Source organism: Castor canadensis, chromosome 4 (assembly GCF_047511655.1).
Source record: "Castor canadensis chromosome 4, mCasCan1.hap1v2, whole genome shotgun sequence".
Lineage (NCBI taxonomy): Eukaryota > Metazoa > Chordata > Mammalia > Rodentia > Castoridae > Castor > Castor canadensis.
In genome coordinates this window covers 152,182,016-152,201,728 of record NC_133389.1, presented here as the reverse complement: position 1 = coordinate 152,201,728, position 19,713 = coordinate 152,182,016, and the positions used below count along the sequence as shown (strand labels likewise).

General features: G+C 43.4%; 1 protein-coding gene and 1 long non-coding RNA gene across 8 annotated transcripts in view; one reads left to right on the top strand and one right to left on the bottom strand.

The window, feature by feature from the left end:
* LOC141422618 (uncharacterized) overlaps positions 1-19,713 on the top strand; it is a 123,340-nt gene that overhangs the window by 13,305 nt on the left and 90,322 nt on the right. The gene's annotated exons all lie outside the window — the stretch shown is intronic.
* Kiaa2012 (KIAA2012 ortholog) overlaps positions 1-19,713 on the bottom strand; it is a 110,953-nt gene that overhangs the window by 61,651 nt on the left and 29,589 nt on the right. For 4 of the 7 annotated variants that reach the window (XM_074071431.1, XM_074071432.1, XM_074071428.1 and 1 more), the window contains 4 exons: positions 18,962-19,130; positions 15,913-16,152; positions 12,208-12,369; positions 9,019-9,126 (listed from right to left, as the gene is read on the bottom strand). In XM_074071431.1, coding sequence (XP_073927532.1) covers positions 9,019-9,126; positions 12,208-12,369; positions 15,913-16,152; positions 18,962-19,130 — 679 coding nt within the window. The remainder of the gene's footprint in view (positions 1-9,018; positions 9,127-12,207; positions 12,370-15,912; positions 16,153-18,961; positions 19,131-19,713) is intronic. The other 3 variants (XM_074071433.1, XM_074071429.1, XM_074071430.1) reach the window with 2 other exon arrangements.

Below are 19,713 nucleotides of genomic sequence, written 5' to 3'. Positions count from 1 at the left end.
GTCAAACTGTGATAACTGGCTCTAATGGCCCTGCATGGACACTCCCCAATCCTTGCCAGAATGAATCCCAGCTCTGCTCTTACTAGGCGAGTTAATTCCCTGGGTTCCATTTTCCTCACCTACCATATGTAAATGATAATACTTCATAGGTTGGGATGGTGGAGTGAGATGACATACATATTACAGGGCCTGAGAATGTTCACTTCCAATATTACATCCTTCTGTGTCCCTGGCACCTGGTAGGTATTTGATACACTGTATTGAAGCAGTCAAACACACAATGTAATGGTCCTTTTCTCTTTTAGGTCCAATGATAGTCCATATCGGAATTTTACTTAATACTTTACAAGATGGAGTGCAAGTATAGATTAGTTTGATTTTTCACAGAGTTGTCAGATACCATACTTGCCTTTTATTAAGATACAAGGTTGGCTGTAGTAACAAGGTGACCTCCCATAAAGATAAACATTTATTTCTCTTTCATGAAGGAGTCCAGAGGTAAGTGGGCAGATTGGGTTGGCTTTGCTCCAGGAAGTTATCTGGACACCCTAGTTGCTTATGTCTTATTGCTCCATCACCCCATAGTGTGTGGTTTTCTTCCCCATGGTTAAAGCTATTTTACCACCAAGATCAAGTCCAAGGGGAATGAGCAGAGGGAGGGTAAGTAAGGGAATGATCTGGAAGTTGCACGTATTACTTCCATGTACATTTTGTTATCAAAACAAAGTCACATAGTCATACCTGTGGCAAGGGATGCTGAGAAATACAATCCTTAGCTCAGCAGCCGTGTGTTCAGCTAAAATTCAATGATGGGGATTCTATTAATAGAAGGAATAATAGGGAGGGAGAGCAAGAGAGTAATGGGGTGGTAAATATGATCAAAGTACATTATATATATATGAAAATGTCATAATGAAACCAATTATTCTGTACAATTCACATATACCAATAAAATTTTTCAAGAAAGAAGACTTTATAGAGGAAAAAGATTTAAATTGAGCTTCACTTTTTTTTTTGCCTGCGGATGCCCAATTATTCAAGCACCATTTATTGAAAAGGCTGTCCTTCCTATGTTGAATTGCTTTTGTATCTTTGTTGAAAATCAGTTGAGCATATGGTATAAGCCTATTTCTGGGTCCTCTGTTATTTTACTTCTTTTGAGGCTCTGTTTTTGATACATACACATTTAGGATTATTCCTGGTGAATTATTCATGTTATGATTATTTTGTCCTCCTTTGCCTCTAGTAGTTTACTCTTAAGTAATAATTTGTCATTTCTTTTAAACCTATCTTATGTTTGTCACGCTTTCCTTGATGCTCTTAATTTTATACTAATTAATATATCTTTATCTAACACACTAGACTGTGGTCAATATTTACACAAATATATGAATGGATATTTCCTTGTAGAATGCATGTCTACTAATTATTTGGCAAAGGATTAAAAGATTAAAGGAATAAGAGTTTGTATATGTAAATCTAAAGTAATTAAAAAAGAATCTGTGTTTTCTCAAAAAAGGGAATAATAGAAAAATAGATTTGGGGGATAATTGAAGTCTTTTCTATTTTTAGCTTCAGGCAAAACTATGGGCATTCTCTGTGAGTATCAGCTGTGTTTTCTGGGCTATCTAGAAGTAGAGGAGAGAAATCTACCATTATGAATTTTAAATCTAGGAGAGGAGAAAAAGAAAAATAAAGTGATGAGAGTGCCTGGAAAGAGGCACAGGCAGTCCTAAGCTGTGGAGCCTAAGCAAGTAGCACTCGTGTGGCTGCTGTGGACAGTCAGGTGGTCACTATGAAGGTGGGATTTCAGCTGGTTTTTGAAGCCTGTAAGATGGACAGGAGGGACTGGCAGAAGTGTGTGTAGTGGGAGAACTTTGACCTAACTGGATGTAGGTATGTTGTATGACTTTGGGCAAATCACACCACTATAGGCCTCAGTTCTCTAAATCTGTAAAATGAGAGGGTTACTGGATCTAGTGGCCCTCCATGGACACTCCCCAGTCCTTGCCAGAAACATCATAGGAGGGAAGAGTTAGCAGGGCTATGGAGACATGGGGAGGGACAAAGTCAGGCTCACTGCATCCAGCCAGCTCTACTTTTATACATCCTATCTGTTGGTGTCCTCAGCAAGTCTGATGAAAAGTTGCATCTGTATAAACATCGGTGATAGTGATGCCCAAGTTTCCTCCTGACTTTAGGGTTCTCTGAAACAAAAGAGAGGCAAGAGAAAGGAAATCCAGAGCTTCATAGGCTCTGTGAGAAAGATGTAAGTACTACCATATGCAAAAAATAGAGAAATTAAATATGCTCAGCACTTCATATTGAACTTTTTCTTCAAAAAAGGAATTTCTAGTAGATTCAGAGCAAACTAAGTTTGCTATTTTTCTTCTTTGGAGTTCATAAAGTGGTGGTGATGATGACTTTTCAGTCAGATATAAGGTTATGGAGCCTTTGTGTTTATAGGAATCACAGGAGACTTTCATCAAAGGGAAGGAAGAAGAGTCCTTAGTGTTTTTAGGAGCGCTCTGCTGGTGACCATGTGAACACCTTCCAGTGTGGCTTGCTGCGGCCCTGCTGGTATCTTTATGGTTTGGCAAAGAACCCTGCTTCTTTCTAAAGACTGGGATAAACAGAGCTGTCACAGCTAGCTTTCTGCAACCACTCAATCCTGTGGTACATGTGACATTCTTAATTGAGCCCCATCCCAAGGCTTTATGGGAATCTCCCATGACTTCTTTAGGGAGAGCTTATTAGACAGGGTTCAGTACAGAACAGAAACCATCCAGGTGTTTGGGGAAGAAACAGGGCAACAAAAGTCCTGCAGAAACTGTCTCTCGACATGCTTAGTCTTCATGAGCTCAGCACCAGCACAAGTAGTCCTAAACCTGGACACTTCTGCCTCATTTCTGTCCTCAAGGTCTCATGCAGACACATCTAATTGGCAGAAAGTAATTTGCATCCAGTCCCTAGCTGCAAAGTTTATCTGGGAAATGTAGTTTTTAGCCTCTAGCATCTGTAGTATAGGAAGGCCCACTGAAAGGAAATGCCAGGTGCTCAGCGACCACAACCAGCCATATTTTCTTTTATTCAAATATTTGACCTGAGTTCAGTAGAACTGCACTTCTATGTTCAGTTACTTCTATGGGTTATTAGCAAACACAGATCGGGCAAAAGGAACATGTAAATTATTACCACATGGTCCTCCTTCTAACTTCTTCTGCTTCTTCCCACCCAGTGATGGATGTATTATAGACTCAGTGACTCAGAACTGATGTTTGTTTGGAGAATGAAACTTAGAACAGCCATCAATTAGTGAATGGCTGAGATCCTGCTTCAGGATTTAGACAACAGAACTGCCCTCACTGAGAGGGTCTCCTTGGGGGAGGGGCATATTTAGGAACATATGCTGTTGAAGCTGGAAGGAAGCTTAGAAATCACCAGCTTAGCATTTTCAAAAGTACGTTCCGAAAGTGTTCTAGAGCCTCATGGTGCTTTTCTGAAAAGAAAAGTATTCTGTGGTCAAATAAGTTTGGGAAGCGGTGCATATCTCCATCTGGAAGGGCCATGATTCGCATTAGCAGATGAGAAGTGCTGTGAAGTCCTATGCCAGGAATCTGCATTAGTCCACTGGTTCCCAAATGTACTTGGCCTCAGACCCCTTCCCTCTTTGCATACTGCCTGCCCCCTCTCTGAGGCATTGGTGTTCCGTGGGATGTGCACTGAGAGGATTGAATGTAATAACAACTTCTCTTTTGCCATGGGAAGAAGCAGGAGGTTCAAAGAACTGAAGCTCTTTGACCACGATCATAGACGCCACAGGTGGTAGAGCTGAGAATGAAATCCAGGACTTTGGACACTAGTCCACAGTTCTTTCTCACATGTCCTCATCTAAAGGAATTCTTTCTGTTGCTAGGCATGATCTTTAAGACAACAGCTGCTTAGGAGGTAGGCTACTCACAGGAAATCATACTTTGTCTAATATCCACCAACATGGAAGGACGAATGGGGAGAACAAAAAGCACACTTAGTACATATCTTAGTACATATTTGTTCCAATCAGTGTTTGGGGGCCAGCAGGGATATTCTTGGACCCTTCATTTTTTTTTTTTTTTGGTGGGAGTTTGAACCCTGTTTGAACTGAGGGCTTTGCACTTGCAAAGCAGGTGCTTACAAAGCAGGTGCTTATTGCTTGAGCCACATCTCTGGTCCATTTTGCTCTGGTTATTTTGGAAATGAAGTCTCATGAACTATTTGCCTGGGTTAGCCTCGAATTGCAATCCTCTCCATGTCAGCCTCCCAAGTAGTGAGGATTACAGGCGTGAGTCACTGGGCCTGACCACCCTTCATCTTTCTGTTTACATATACCTTCAAGCAATGACAAGCATTTATCAATTACTACAATTATCAATTGTAATTAACAATTATCAATTACTACAAAACAAATTACTCTAGAACCTAGTGAATTAAAACAATAAACCTTTGTTATTTTGCACACATTTTTGTGGCTTCAGTATGGGATTCTGGTTCAGTCTCTTAGGAGGTCACATTCACAGTGCCAGCCAAGGATGTAGTCATCTGACACTAAGCTGGGGTTGCAGAATCTCCTCTCAAGGCAGTCCAGTCAGAGGCATGAAAAGTTCATCCTGCTGTTGGCAGGAGACTGGTTCCTTGCCATGTGGACTGCTTGCCGTGAGGGTGCTTGAGTGGCCTCATGACAGACAATGATAAGTTTTCTCCAGAGGGAATGATCTAAGCCAGGAGAAAGCCACAGTACCTTTTATGAGCCTGCAGTGGTTTGAGTCTGGTTTGTCCCCTCTAAACTCATGGTGCAATTTGATCCTGATGGAATGGTATTGAGAGGTGTCTCAGTACCTTCAGGAGCTGTCTGTCTTCATGGGATTAATGCCCTTTTGGCTCTGTGTTAATCCTCCAGAGAGTGAGTGAACGCTCACGCGTGTGGGACTGTATTAGTTACCGGGAGCATGGGTTCTTACAAAGTGAGGGCCCCCCCTCGTGTTTTTGTTGTTGGTGGTGTTGTTTTGGTGGTACTGGGGTTTAAATTCAGTGCCTCACGCTTGTTAGCTAGGTGCTCTACTGCTTTGCCTCTCCGCCAGCCCTTTTTTGTGTTGGGTATTTTTAAGATGGGGGGCGGGTCTCTTGAGATATTTGTCTGGGCTGGCCTCAAACTGCGGTCTTCCTGATCTCTGCCTCTGGAGTAGCTAGGATTACAGGTGTGAGCCACCGGTGCCCACACTTGTTTGCTTTTCCTGCTGCCTCCCACCATGTTATGACTCAGCATGGGGCCCTCACCAGAAGCTGAGCAGATGCCTTCCCAGCCTCCAGAAGCATGAGCTAAAATAAATCTGTTCTTTTCCGTTTTTTTTTCCAGTGGTTCTGAGGATTGAATTTTGGGCCATGTGTTTGCTAGGCAAGCACTCTACCATTTGAACCACTCCCCTAGCCCTTTTTTCTTTAATTTGTTTTTCATATAGGGTTTCTCACTTTTGCCTGGACTGGTCTCAGACCTCCATCTCTCACCTCCTGACTGGTTGGGATTACAAGTGTACCACACTCAGTCAATTCATTATTGATCAGTGGGCCTCAGGTGTTCTGTTAATGGCAACAGACAATGGATTAAAACAGACTCGGTCTCAGAAGTCACACATCATCGATTCTGTCACAGTTGGTACTTATTAGAAGTGTCTAGCTCACGTTCAAGAGAGAAGAATTAAATTCTCCCTTAGGAAGGAAAAAATGTCAAGGAATTTGTGGCCATATGCTAAACTGCCATACCAAGAAAGAGCTGTGAGAGGGAAGGGTGCTAATTAAATGATAAAGAACAACCCAAGAAACATTTTGAGAGTAAAAATCCACTAAGGGCAAGAACAAATACTAATTAGAAACTGTGAAAGAAACCAGGAATTTAAACTTACCTGGAACCTGAAATCCAGTCTGAATCCTTCTCACAGATGTCCCTGAAGTTCTTGCAATAAAATAACTTCTGAATAAAAGAATTTTTGAGGCCAGGTGGGGTGGCTCATGTTTGTGATCCCAGTTACTCTGGAGGTTAAGATTGGGAGGATTGTGATTCGAGGCCAGTCTGGGCAAAAAGTAGCTGGGCATGGTGACATGTACCCATCATCCTAGCTACAAGCATGGCATAAGTAGGAGAATCTCAGTCCTGGCCAGTCTGAACAAAAGTGCAAGACTAACATCTGAAAAATAACTAAGCCAAAAAGGGTCTGTTTGTGTGACTCAAATGGTAGAGCACTTACCTAGCAAGTGTGAGGCCCTGAGTACAAACCCCAGTACCACCCCCACCAAAAAAAACCCCCCAACTTCTGCGAAAAAGTGTCTATTGCTGGCACTATGACTATTAGATGAAGAATTTGTACCTGGGATAAGCAATTCAGAGAGCGTGTTCAATGTTTTGACTCCTATCCTTCCAAGTTAACTTTTCTTTTGTTAAGCCTTTGAATTTTATAAGTATTGCAATATCTCAACATGACCAAGAGAGTCAAATTCCAGCTCTAGTCTTCACATTTTTTTTCCTTCTTCTGAAGGTTATATTCATCTTTCTATGCTGTCTGAAAGTAAGCTATCATGATCTAATTGCCTAAGAATTTATTTCCAAATAGTTGTTGACAGAGTCTGAAAGTCTCAGAAAGATCAGACAGATATTTCCTCCTTTTCTTAAGAATTTTTTTTTATTAAAAGACCTAAGATCCTTTGTGGCACCTGGGATATTCAGTCAATTGCCAAGCATTTCTTGGACAAATGATAAAGAGAAGAAGTTCCCTAGGACTCATATATTAGGGGCAAAACAGAAAACAGATGCAGATAAATAGTACAGTCACAAAGGTGGGAATAAGAGAGGGGAATGGGCTGAGACCACAAGCAGCTGTGTGAAATGAGGTGAATTTATTTGGGAAAATGTCCTAGAAAAGATGAACTTGAAGCTGTTCTAAATATTTGGGGTGACTTGGGCAAAGGCTTAGAGAGAAAAGAATGGAGACAATGTTTGGGCCACCAGAGGGATGAGAAGAGGGTGAGCTGGAATGCAATGAGGGATGGGACTGGATGGGGAAGGTCAAGATGGAGAGCAAGATGGATTTGAAGCTAGGGCTGTGGCTCAATGGTAGAAGGCTTGCCTAGCATGCACAAGGCCCTGGGTTCAATCACCAGTACCAGAAAAACAATAACAACAACAAAAGCCCAAAAAAGATGTATTTGAACAAAGCAAGCTGCAAAGAGTCTTGTGGTTGGAAAAAAATCCCTTGCAAAATGAAAAAGATGTTTTCTTTTTTCTTTTTTCAGTATACTGCCTCTCGAATCAAACCAAAGAAGATGAGAAAACCAAGAATCAAAACTAACCCCCTTCAGAACCAAAAGAAAATGTTTTTCCAATATATAGAGACTCTTAGAAAGCTAGATCTGATCTACAGACCCTTGTGGGGAGATGTGGGTTTAAGATCTTACCCCACTTTCCAGGGCACCATCTAATTATCATCAAGACTGGAGGTCAGCCCACTCTGTCTGGAGGAAAGGGTAGAAAGAGCCCAGTGAGTGACTGACTGATTGACTAACTGATGTATTGATTGATTAAATAAGTATATAGTGAGTGCCTTTGGATTTGAGAGGCAAACAGGATTAAATATATCATCCACGGGATTGGGAGACAATGGCAGGGAAGACCCCATTTATTCAGCATAAATTTCATCTCTCTCTCTCTCCCCGTCCCCCCTCTTCCTTTCTTCCCTCCCTCCCTGCCTCTCTCCCTCCCTCCTGTGATCCTGCTGTATAAGTGGCAGGCCCAGTGGTAGGTGGCTGGGATACAATAGTGAGTGAAGCGTCATATGGATAATAGTGACAGCAGTCAATTTAAAGCCTGAATGGTTCTTTGCCTGCTTCTTGCTTTTGCTTAGACAAGAGGGAAACTATTTCTTCTGGAACAGAGGGGACAGATGTGTAGCAGGTGAATGGAATCACACTTGCTTTCCAGCTGTTGTACCAGCTGTACCACACCGACAGTCCCACTACCTGTCTCACTCCTGCTCCCACCAATTCAGAAACAAGGTATTTTTATACCCATCTCCTGGTATAACCCAAATGGTGATGGAAGCTCTTTGATGCTGACTTTGGAAGCAAATGCATTTTATTGTCTGAAAACCCACGTCCTAGGTGATACTTCAATAGCAACAGACACGGGCTGTAAACTGCGGCAACAGTTAAGTTGATGAATGGGTCAATTCCTCACTTCAGATGAGGAACCATGGATACCAGGAGGATGACAGACTGACCCAAAGTCATCTGGCCACATAGAGGACAATTTGGCTCTGAATCCAAGTGCTTTCTATTAAGCCAGTTGTGACATAACCCATCCAGCACATGCAGCTTTTAATCTCCCTCATCAAGGGACCCACTGGCCGCGTTCATGGGTGCTCATCATGATGTTTTCTGGGTGGTTGACACTCATCAGCCTCTGACTTCATTTCTTTTTTCCTTTGCAAAACAGCTATTACACAGAGCTAGCATCTCTTTTCCAAAAAGCTAACATGCCAGAAGGGGTTTTGGAAACTGCCTTGCTATCTGTCAGGATCCAGGTGATTCACAGCAATGAACCAAGGCGCAAAACAAGGATACCCGATTGGATTACCAATTAGCCACTTCCACCTCTGCAGGGTGGTTGGAAAGAAGAGAAAAGGCAGTGTTAAGTTTGGGTAGATACCAAAAGACCTTTATCATCCCATCAAGGCATCAGCGTGGCACACTAGGCCTCTTCCAAGCCATTTCGTTGGAACTCCCATCTCCAGATGCCCTGGCAAGAGGGAACTTGTTACTTGAACATAGGGCTATTGTGTCTGAGCTACAGAGGCACCTCTGTGTCAGTGAGGGGGAGAAACTGGCTGACTTGTGTCTGGTTTTAATGATGTCTCTGCTGTTGGGAAAGTTTGGAAGCTCCAGGTAAAATCTTTCCCTTTGAAAACAAGGCTGACCTGGAATGTGCTAGCTTACCTTCCCCCGATGGAAGCACCTCAGTTCTTGTGGGTCCGGGGAGGGTCAAGCAGGAGTTTTCTCCATCTGGATCCAGCAAGAAGTGTCCCAGTGTGGGATCTCTGGAGTCTTTTTGGAAATAAGCACAAGCAGGGGCAATGTTAGCCCCAGTGCAGATGAGGGAGGCTGAATCTGGACCGGGTCCCCCTAATCCCCAGTGGGCATGTGCCTGTAGATGCTGGTGTGCTCAGGTGCTTGCCAGAGTACAGGGCAAGGTCTTCTCCTGGAATTTCACACAGCAGAGCCATTGTTTAGGCCTTATCAAGGTGGTATGAACAGGGAGGGACTACCATGAACCTATACTGTGACTTTGTGAGAGTTTGGAGAAGGTAGCCCCTCTGGGCACCTCAGGGACAGGGCTTAGCTGGTGAGGCTCCTTCTCCAGATGTGTGCAGCCACCACTCCTGCCTCTGCTTTCCCTCTCCATCGGATGCCTTTGTACAGAACTCAGCACATACAGTCATACCCAGGGCAGCAAACGCTGGGACTGCTTAGTGATTCCAGCTAAAGCCATGGAGGAGAAGAAAGCTGTATTCCCTCACTTACTTACAAACACTGAAGGGGTTTCTATGACTGTTTTTTCCCCCTACTCTAGTCTCACTCACAACAGAACACTTTGGTGACCAGATGTATGAAAGTCTTCCCCACATTAAGCGACTCTCTAGCACACAGCAACAGAGTGTCCTGTAATTCCATTCAATTCTGACATTCTCTGCCTGGTGACAGCAACAGATTCCACAGGTGAAGGGCTCAGTTCTACAAGACTGCCCCCACTTTGTGGCCTTTGCTTTTAACCTATGGGCCATGCCTCCCTCTTTGGATTTGATCCTTTGCTAGGACAGCTCACAGAATTCAGGGAAACACTTAGGTTTACCATTGTGTTATAAAGGATAGAAGATACAGGTGACAAGATGCATAGAACAAGGTCTGGAAGGGGGTGGAGTCTGGGAGCTTCCATGCCCTCTTTGGGCGTGTGACCCTCCTAACACCTTCAACTCAGAATGTTGCATGTGGTTCAGGAGTTTTTACAGTTTCACCTCCACTGTTCCCCTTCCTCTCTTCCTGGAGGTTGGTAGGAGGAGATGAAAGTTCCAAGACTCTAATCACTGGATTACTTGGTCTTTCTAGCAACTGGCTCCATCCTGAGGTTATCTAGGGGCCCTACCTAAGTCACCTTATTAGCATAAACTCAGTTGTTACCAAAGAGGCTTCCTATGAATAAGAAAAGGTGCCCCTATACCTCTGGCAATTCCATGAGCTTTAGCTCTGTGACAGGAACCAGGAACAAAGACCAGATACCTTTCATATTATACCACACTTACTTTTCATATTTCCAAGAGAAAAGAGCCGAGTAGGGCAGGCCACCAGCTGGAGTGGATGCCTAGAGATACACATATACACCCCATAGCACAGCACACTTATGAACACAACCATATGCATAATCATACTTATATATGCACAACACATATATTTGCATACTCTCAGAAGACAAGCACGCACACATACACAACACACATGCAGGCATGCGTACCTACACCATGCATCGTGCATGAACAATGGCACACATACACCGAAACACACTCATTCACAGGCTTGAGTGCACTTAAAGACATGAACAGTCACACACTTACACACTCCCAGGTGTGCTCATGCATACAAGCACACACATATACCCACATGGGCATATAATTCACCACCACACACATAGAGATATGTGTATTCTTACACATTCACTTGCACGCATGCACACACTTGAGTCTTCAGGCTACCCTCTTGTCACAGTCATAGCTGTGACAGTCTATTCTGATCAGATCAGATTCTCCCTTTATAAGGGTATCCAAGAGTATATATGTGTGACTACTATGATTTGTCTGGCTATGCCACCTCCAGGATTGCCCTTTGTGCTAACAGGACAGTCCCTCAAGCTTGGTTCATTGACACCAGAATTAGAAGGGCATGGCTCCCACACAGTGTAAAGGGATGGGACTGAAAAAGAAAAGCTCCAAACCTGAGGTGGGACAGAGGGAGGGACAGAGTGAAGGAGGGAAGGAGATAGAGTGGGGAGAGAGAGGGAGAGGGACACAAAGGGGTAGAGGAGAGGATTTTGACCATCTTAGCCTTAGCCTTGAATGGAGAAGTTGCAAACACAGAATGGAGTTACTGATCTAGGTACTTAATGTATGTTTACAAGAATTCAACTATACATGCTCTGAGGACTGAATGAGAGAGGGAGGAACGGGGAGAGAAATGTCGGGGGGAGAGGGGAAGGCTGATTTAAGTACATCCTGGCCCTGAGTGAGCATGAAGGGAAAGATGTCTTCTCCACAGCTCTGAGTTCCCAAGTCCTTTCAAAGTGAGAGCTTCTCACAACCCAGAGTGTGATTTGCTGTGAACAGAGACACCTCTTTCTTTGCACAATCTATCCCCTCACACTTGTCAGCTCCTTCATCTGGTACTCCCTGAGGGGAAGTGGCCCAAGGTTCCAGTGGAGAAAGAGTGTCAACTGGGCTGCACTTCCCTGACCATGGCCTGGCAGACTCCAGCACGGAGCCTCCTAGGGATTTTTTCTTTATGACCAAAGCCCTAGGCAGCTGTTACTGACTGTCCTTGCATCAGTACTTTTGTATAAGCATCTTGGTCCCTCACTGCCAGCTCCTTCAGGGCCAGATCTCTAAGTAGGGCTAAGTCACAGAGGGCGTGGCTGGCCCTACCTCACCCTCCCATAGACATTCAGCATCTGTCCTGGGCTGGAGAATGACTTCCCTGTGAGGATGCTTCCTACTGGCAGGGTCCCCAGGCTTCTTGCTTCCCCCTCCCCTGCAGGTTCTGGCTCAGTGTGGAGTTTGCCTGCTGCATCCAGTGGTGCATCCCCCAGCTCAGAGAGCTGTGTCATCATGCCATGCTGCCAGGGTGGTGAAAGCACCAAATGGCCTGGCAGTGCATGTTGGTGCACAAACCCTCCAAACATGTACTGACTCTTTAGGAATATGCGAGAACGTTAATCCATTGACATCGTCGGAAACACTGCCATTTCCCCTTCTCAATCAATAAGGAATTCACATCATGGCTACTAGGCAGTCCTGGACACGGGCCACAGACAAGCCAATGGGGGGAGAAAGGGGAGGCTTCCGTGTACCCCGGAATGATTACCTTGTCCTGCTGACAGTGCTCTCACGTTTGGGGAACCTGTGGGGCTGTTGCAACCTGATGTCTTGAGGCTGTCCAGGCTCCCCTGGCTCTCTGGACACTTCCTTCCTTTAATGGGGGGTAGAGGATGCGGTGGGGTCACACTCTGGCTCAGGGCTTTGTCATCTTCAAAAGCAAAAGGGGGAAAAAGCATAAGTGAAAAAACTTTTCCTTTCTTTTTTGAGACAGGGTCTTGCTATGTAGCCAGGCAAGCTTGGACCTCAGGATCTGCCTGCCTTAACTTCTGGAGTGCTGGAATTATAAGGGTATACCACTACACCTAGCCTGAGTAGAAAACTTCTGAATCAGCAACAAGGAGGAAGAATCTCTTCTAACTCAGTTGATAGCACCTGGTGTTTAGGATCATGTATTCTACTCATTGTCAACTTTGTCCCTTTTTGCCAGACCTGCTAAGGAGCAGGGAGCAGATATCACTTTGGACAGGATGAAATTACTCTTGACTAGAATAGTGGCCCTTCCTTCGGGGAGTTGCCCAGAAGTGGAAGGAATCTTATGGATGGGAGGCTGAGATGGAAGTGGGCAAGAGAGGCCACAAACTTCTTCCACTCCCAACCTGAACCTTGGACTAGGGAGACCCCAGTTTTAGAGCTCATGGGTACAGATTTCTGCTGACGATGCGATTTTGCTAGAAAAGTCAATGACCACATTCCCTCCTCAAGGTACGTAAGGTACAAAGTACAGCTAGCTGTCCCTCAGTGTCTCTGGGCCATTGGTTCTGGGGTACCCTGAGAATACCCAAACCCTTAGATGCTCAAGTCCCTTCTATTTGGCATGGCATTTGTTTATAACCTACATACGTCCCCTTGCGTGTGTTTTAAATCATCCCCAGCTTATAATACCCAACACAATGTAAATGATTTGCAATCTTTGTTAATACTGTGTTGTTTAGGGAATAATGGCAAAAGTCTGAAAATGTTCACAACTTTTTTTCTAGCACTATTAATTTGCAGATGGTTGGACATCTGTGGATTAGAGCACATGGATTTGGAGAACTGGCTGTACCACTGTCCATGGTAGTCTCAGGGTCACAGCACTGATGATAACCCTCTAGAAAGTACATTCTGCCCTCTATCTCTGGTCTATCTTCTTAAAACCACCAGGGACTTCTTCTCTAGAAAGGTGAAACCCAGGAACCTAAGTTGGCTTCATCTTTCAGAGAGAGTGGCCTTTATTTCACATTCAATACAGCTGTTGCTTTTTTGGGGTTGGAAGCTGCTTTGACTAGTCTCAAAATATCATAGATTGCTTATTTAATTACAAAGGGGAAAATATCCTCACAGTGGGGATATCTGACACTACCTTGAACCAAATAATGAAATTTAACATTACCTATAACAGAACAAACTGACATTTTGTGTGATGCATTGAGAGGGACACAGCAGCACCTATGTGATATTCCTGAAAAAAAAAAATGCTTTATTTGATTCTCATTATGCGGAAACAGAAACGGTAGAATGTGTCTGCTGAGCAAGTGGCCTATGTTCTTCAAAGTGTTGATGTCATGAGCAGCAAGCCTGGAGAAATCTATGTTAAAAGATCCTAAAGAGATGTGACAACTAAATGCAAACCACAGTCCCGAGCTGAATTCTGGAGTGGGAAAAAAAACTATAAAGAGCATTATTGATATAGTTAGAAAAATGTGAATATGGGTTATATGATAGAATAGTGTTACACTAGTGCTACTTTTCTTGAGTGTGGTAACTATTGCAGTCAGGAGGAGAATATTCTTGCTCTTGGGAGATATGTGTTAGTAAGGGATAAAATGTATGAGATCTACAATGCTTAGAGGGTTCAGAAATACAGTAAAATATGAGTGTATGTGAAGATATAAAAGCTGGTTTCATTTCTGTGATAGTAAAGGTGAAATAACCCTGAGCTAAGGACATAAATGGGCCTGTGCAGCCTCTGTGCCTGTGAGACAGCTCCACTTATTAGCTCTCAATATCCTTACACCAGGGATCTCTTTATGAGCAAAGTGCCATGAAAAACTTGCCTCTTTCGCACTCCATATTAAAAAAAAAATTTTTTTTTCTGAGTTAGGGTCTTGCTAAGTTACTCAGGCATCCTTGAACTCACAACCTTCCTTTGGCTCCTTTTCTTTTTTTCTTTTCTTTCCTTTTTTGGGGGTAGGGTGGGACTATCATTTGAACTCAGAGTTTCACATGTGCAAAGCAGGAGCTCTGCCACTTGAGCCACACCTCCAGTTCATTTTGCTCTGGTTATTTTGGAGATGGGTTTATTTGCCTGGGCTGGTCTTGAACCTGGATCGTCCTGATCTCAGCCTCCCAAGTAACTAGGATTGCAGGTGTGAGCCACCAGCTCAGTTTGGCTCCTTTTCTGTAATGCATCTGCTGCTAGGTTGGGTCACATACTGAACTAACTCAAACCAATGAATCAGAGGCTTCTGCATGGCAGGGTGTCAGGGGATGGATAAACTCTAGATGCATAGCCCCTGGTGGGTGGATATGGCAGCTGAGAACAAGTGGATGGCAGGACAAAATGAACAATACTGAAGAGGAAATTTACCCGTGTTGTCATTTATCTTGGTGCTCTGGCTGTGCACCTGATGTGGTGGCCCATAGATGGAAAGCTGCTTTCTTCTTTATTTGCACAGAGTGACCTCTGCCCATATTGGCTTTTTTAAAAAGGAAATTTCAAAGTCTTTAGGAGGGCTGGCAGAGTGACTCAAGTGGTAGAGCACCTGCCTAGCCTAGCAAGCATGAAGCCGTGAGTTCAAACTCCAGTACTATCAAAAAAAAAAAAAAAAAAAGAAAGAAAGAAAGAAAAATAGAAGAAAAGGAAAGTGAAAAAAAAAAAAACCCACATTGATTTAAGAGATAAACTAAATAAGCCTCTGCCCTGCTCATCAAAGGAAGTCCTCAAAACCTATATGTGTCAAGAATGTCCTGACCCAGGGGCACTGCAGTGTATAGATAACAACATGACTTGGGGCTAAAAGATCCTATCTCTAATGCTAGCAAGGCCACTCAGAGTTGTGTGACCTCAGACAAGTTACTTAGCTCTCAGGGCTTCTGATTTCTGGTCTATAAAATGAGGATTGGATTATTACCAGGAGCAGCTGAGACAAACTGTGTTAAAAACCAAGAACAGTGCTTGGCACAGAGGGAGAACTCCTCCCAAGTTAATGTACATCCTTCTGCTTCTGGTGCCACTGATCACAGATCACTTAACATTTGCGATCCTGCTATCTTGTACATGCTTTTGGGAAAGGATGCTTGGGTTTACTGAAAATGGATGGCTTTATAAATATGGCCCATTACTTTCAACCTATCTGATACATTTAAATATACATTTAGATACACCCATGTGCATAATTTCAGATGATCACATGATGTTTTGAAAACTTGTATTGGAATCCAATATTAGGTATTCTTAAATGAATAAATACATGTTGATAAACAGATTAGAAATAAAATTTCTTGTTAAAAAACAAGATTAACTCTAGGGCATGCAGGAAAGTTTTAGTGAGTTTGGTGCTATTTTGCATCTGCAAGCCGGAAGTATTATGGGGGGATGGTTAAGTGAGTAAGTGATTTGCGAACTAGACACTAAGTTAGTTGTTCTGAAGGACTTTGGTTAAGGCAGCCTGAACAAAAGCCAACTTTAAGTGGCTAAGGATGAACTAACCTCCCTTTTCTTGGTTGAGGCCCCTGGTATGTTCTGCCTTGCTTCCCTTTTGAGTGAGGTTCCTGTGGGATGCTGGGAGGAGGAAGGAGCTACCTTGAGGTGAGGGTGTGTCACTGCCCATGTCCACTGGAAGATGCACTGTTATCCCCCGTGGCCTTCCAAATGATGCATGCTTCAGGGGAGGCCTCCATAAAGGTGTGGCCTCTTCTTTTTCTGGTTCTGATTCAGGGCGTGGAACACCTAGGAGACAAAGAGAAAGCCAAGCTATAGTAGATAGCTGTTGTTTTTGACAGGTGTCTCTTCTTTTGGAGGACTCACCCCTCCCTTACTCATGCTATGTGAACTGGGTAGAGCTTTGTCCATCCCCTGACTCCATGGGTGGACATGTGACTGAGCCTGGATTATGAGAGGACCTCATTGTTTTAGCCATAATGATTGGGATGCATGATCGAGGCCTGGCCAATCAGAGGCAATTTTGGCACTTTGGCAAGAATTTTTTTAAAGGCATATGCTTTCTGAAGAGGTTAGCATGGAATTGCAGGAGGACATCTTTGTTACCACACAGTGAGAGCCTGCTGGACGGCAAGAGCCAGCAGACCCCAGGGACTTAGCCAGGTGCTGCTGGATGATATTTTCTGGGGTCTGAATCCAGGTGGCCCTGGAGTTAGCTGATCTTTGCATGAGTTAAGACCTGTCTTCCTCCCTCCCTTGACCCCTCCCTTCTTCCCTCTCTCTCTCCCTTCCTTCCTTCCTTCCTTCCTTCTTTCCTTTTTTCCTTCCTTCTTCCCTCCCTCCCTCCTTCCCCTTGTCCCTTCCTCCTTTTTTTTCTACTTATGGCTAAAGTAGGCTTCCAACATTGAGGACTGAAAGAGTACTTGCTGACACGTAAAGAAAGGAAGAACTCAATGAATTCACTTTCTTTGTACCTCATTGCTGTTTTTCACTTAACAATGTGTTGGGAAGCTCTCTGCACATAATAGCTTTAAGAATCTGGCTCATGATGGCTTGGTGGTCTCCCGAACTTCCCTTCAGGGTCATCATGGAAAACAATCAGATTTAACCCACTCTTGTGAATAGTCTTTTCTCTGTATTAAGTATGTCTTTGTGTTTGACATTTTGACATCTGAGGAGATAGTCTCTCCAGGGCCAGCCAGTTCCTAGAGGCAGTAAATGACTTGGCTGTGGGTGTACCTGTCATATGCAAACTAATCAATCCAGAGTCTCTAATCTCTAGCTACTTCCTTTTGTGGAGTACTTATTCTCCTGGGGCACTATCCCCCTGTCCTAATCAACCCAGGGCCAGTGCCAGACAACTACCAGTATTATGGGACAACTCATAATACTGTAGAGCCCACAGAGTTATTTAAACTAGCCAATCCTAAATCTTTCTAGCCTTCTTGCCCTGCCTTGCCCCTTCCTTCTGCCAAAACCACAATAAAGACTCTTGACCACCCCCCAGCCCCCAACCCCCACCTCCTCCAACCCTGGTGCTTCTCCAGGTGGCCCTGCATGACATGGCATGTCCCCTCCTCTTGGAACCATAACAAACTATCTTTTAGTGCAATTGTCTCCTGACCTGTTGGTCTCACCACACCTGAATAATAAAGTCCGATATTTTAAAAACATTGTGTTGTCATTATTGTTTTAAGGAGCTGAATAATTTTTTTTAGAAAAGTAAAATCTAAATACAGTGAAATATACAGATCTTTTGTTTGTCTGCTTGTTTGTTTTTGAGTCATGGTCTTATGATGTCGTCCAGACTGGCCTTGAACTCACCATCTTCCTGCCTCTGCTTGCTGAGTGCTGGGGTTATAAGCATGCACCACTTCTGGAAAGTACACACATTTCAAGTGTGCACTTCAATTAGTTTTGACAAATGTATATTTCTACAAAACCAATCAAGATTTAGGCATTTTTATCACTCTAGAAAGTTCTCTTATGCTGCCTTTCAATGAGCAGTCTTTTATATTCAAAGATAGGCATTCCTCTTCATTGGGAGAGTTCCAAACAGCTTTGGGAAGAAATAGCCTCCTGTATGATTCCTAGGAGTCAGAACATCTTAAGAAATTGAGGCAGTTTCTAGAAAACTCAGACCCCCCTCAAAATTGGAGTCACCTTTTGCCTCATACCTTCCAGCGAAGCCCAACGTGCAAGAACCTGTCTTAGGTAAGGGAATTGTAGGATGACTTCAGAAAGTCAGAGTTTCTCATGTGATACTGGGTGAGAGGTCACCCACAACCTCCTCCAAAAAGCCTTCCTGAGCCCCAGTTAGAGTTTATCTCTCCCTAACCCATGCTGTCTTAGAACTTTGATTAGAAATACAAAATCTCTGCCCTGACAAAAATGGTACATATCATCTTTTACATAATAGGCTAATTCAAAATCAGAAAAATGACTCTTTGGACAAACTTTTTATTTTTATTTTTAATAAAATGAAGGTTCAAATACCCAAGAATTGTTTTCTACCTTAGCTGCCAGAAAACAGCTAAATCTAGTGCTTACCCAAAGCAGTAACTTTCTGGGCATAGTAGTACATGTCTATAATCTCAGCACTGAGGAGGCAGAGGCAGAACATGGTGAGTTTGAGGCCAGCATAGGCTACATAATGAGACCCTGTCTCAAAAAACAAATGAACAAGCAAAAGATCTATGAATTTTACTATATGTAGACTTTACTTTTCCAATGTCTGATAATATAAATTTCTCTGGTCCTTTTAACCAACTTTTCTCTTTTCAATTCAATTTTAATTGTCTTGTTTTATATTGTATTTATTCTTTCTGTAAGGTGTCTGAAAATTCTTGCACCTTTACACCACCCGTGCATTGAATTACTTATATGTATGCCTCTCTCCCTTTCCTTCCTTTGCAAGATGCTCGACTTAATGAAGGGCTCAATAGATATTTTAAAAATGGAATTGACCTATTTCTAGATTTTACCCCTTTTTCTTCTTTTGAAAGATTCTCTGAAAAGAATGATCCTTGGGAACTCAAGCATGATATAGGAGTGGCTTGGAATGGCAGGACCCCAAATTTCAGTCCAGGGGATTTACCTCTTCTGCAGGCTTTTTCTTTTGGAGGATGTTGGGTGGGGAAGTGAATCTCCATTGGGATGATGAAGAGCTCTGTTGGGGGTTCACTGGCTTTAAACTGGCATCTCAAGGGATCAAGAACTCTAGGTGGTTCTTCTGAGACAGGAGGTAATTTCAAAGTCTTTGGTGCCTGGAGAAAGTTGAAACACAAAACAACATGGCAGGTATCCAAACCCTGCTGCCTGCAGGGGGCAATGACATTGTATCTCATTGTTTTTCTTGCACCAGCACCTGCTGGTAGAAGCAGATGTGGCCAACTGGGAGCTGGGTACCTGATGTCAGAGGGGCTGTCTCCTAGTCTGGGGGCTTGACATATGCCCCTGTTTCTCTGGCCTCTGATTCCTCTGAGTGTTATCAGCATAGTAAGTTTCTGAGCCTTTGAGAGGATAGAGTCTCTCTGTTGGGATTGACAGGGATTGAAAGGATATACTTGAGATTTCTGTGTACCTATTAATAAAGAGAGATCTCTTTATTGAGAATATATTCCCAGTATTTTGTTATGAGAAAAAGCAAGGCACAAAACATTTGACTGTTCAACTTTTCAGGTAAGAAAGGGCAGAAAATAGGAATATGCATTTGTGTTTGCTTTACCTTACATAACCTGTCTAGGCCTCAATTTCTTCCTCTATAAAATGAGAGCAATTATACTACCTACCTTGTAAAGTTGCGAAGATTAAAGGAGTTAGTATGTAATCACAGCAGTGTTTGGAACT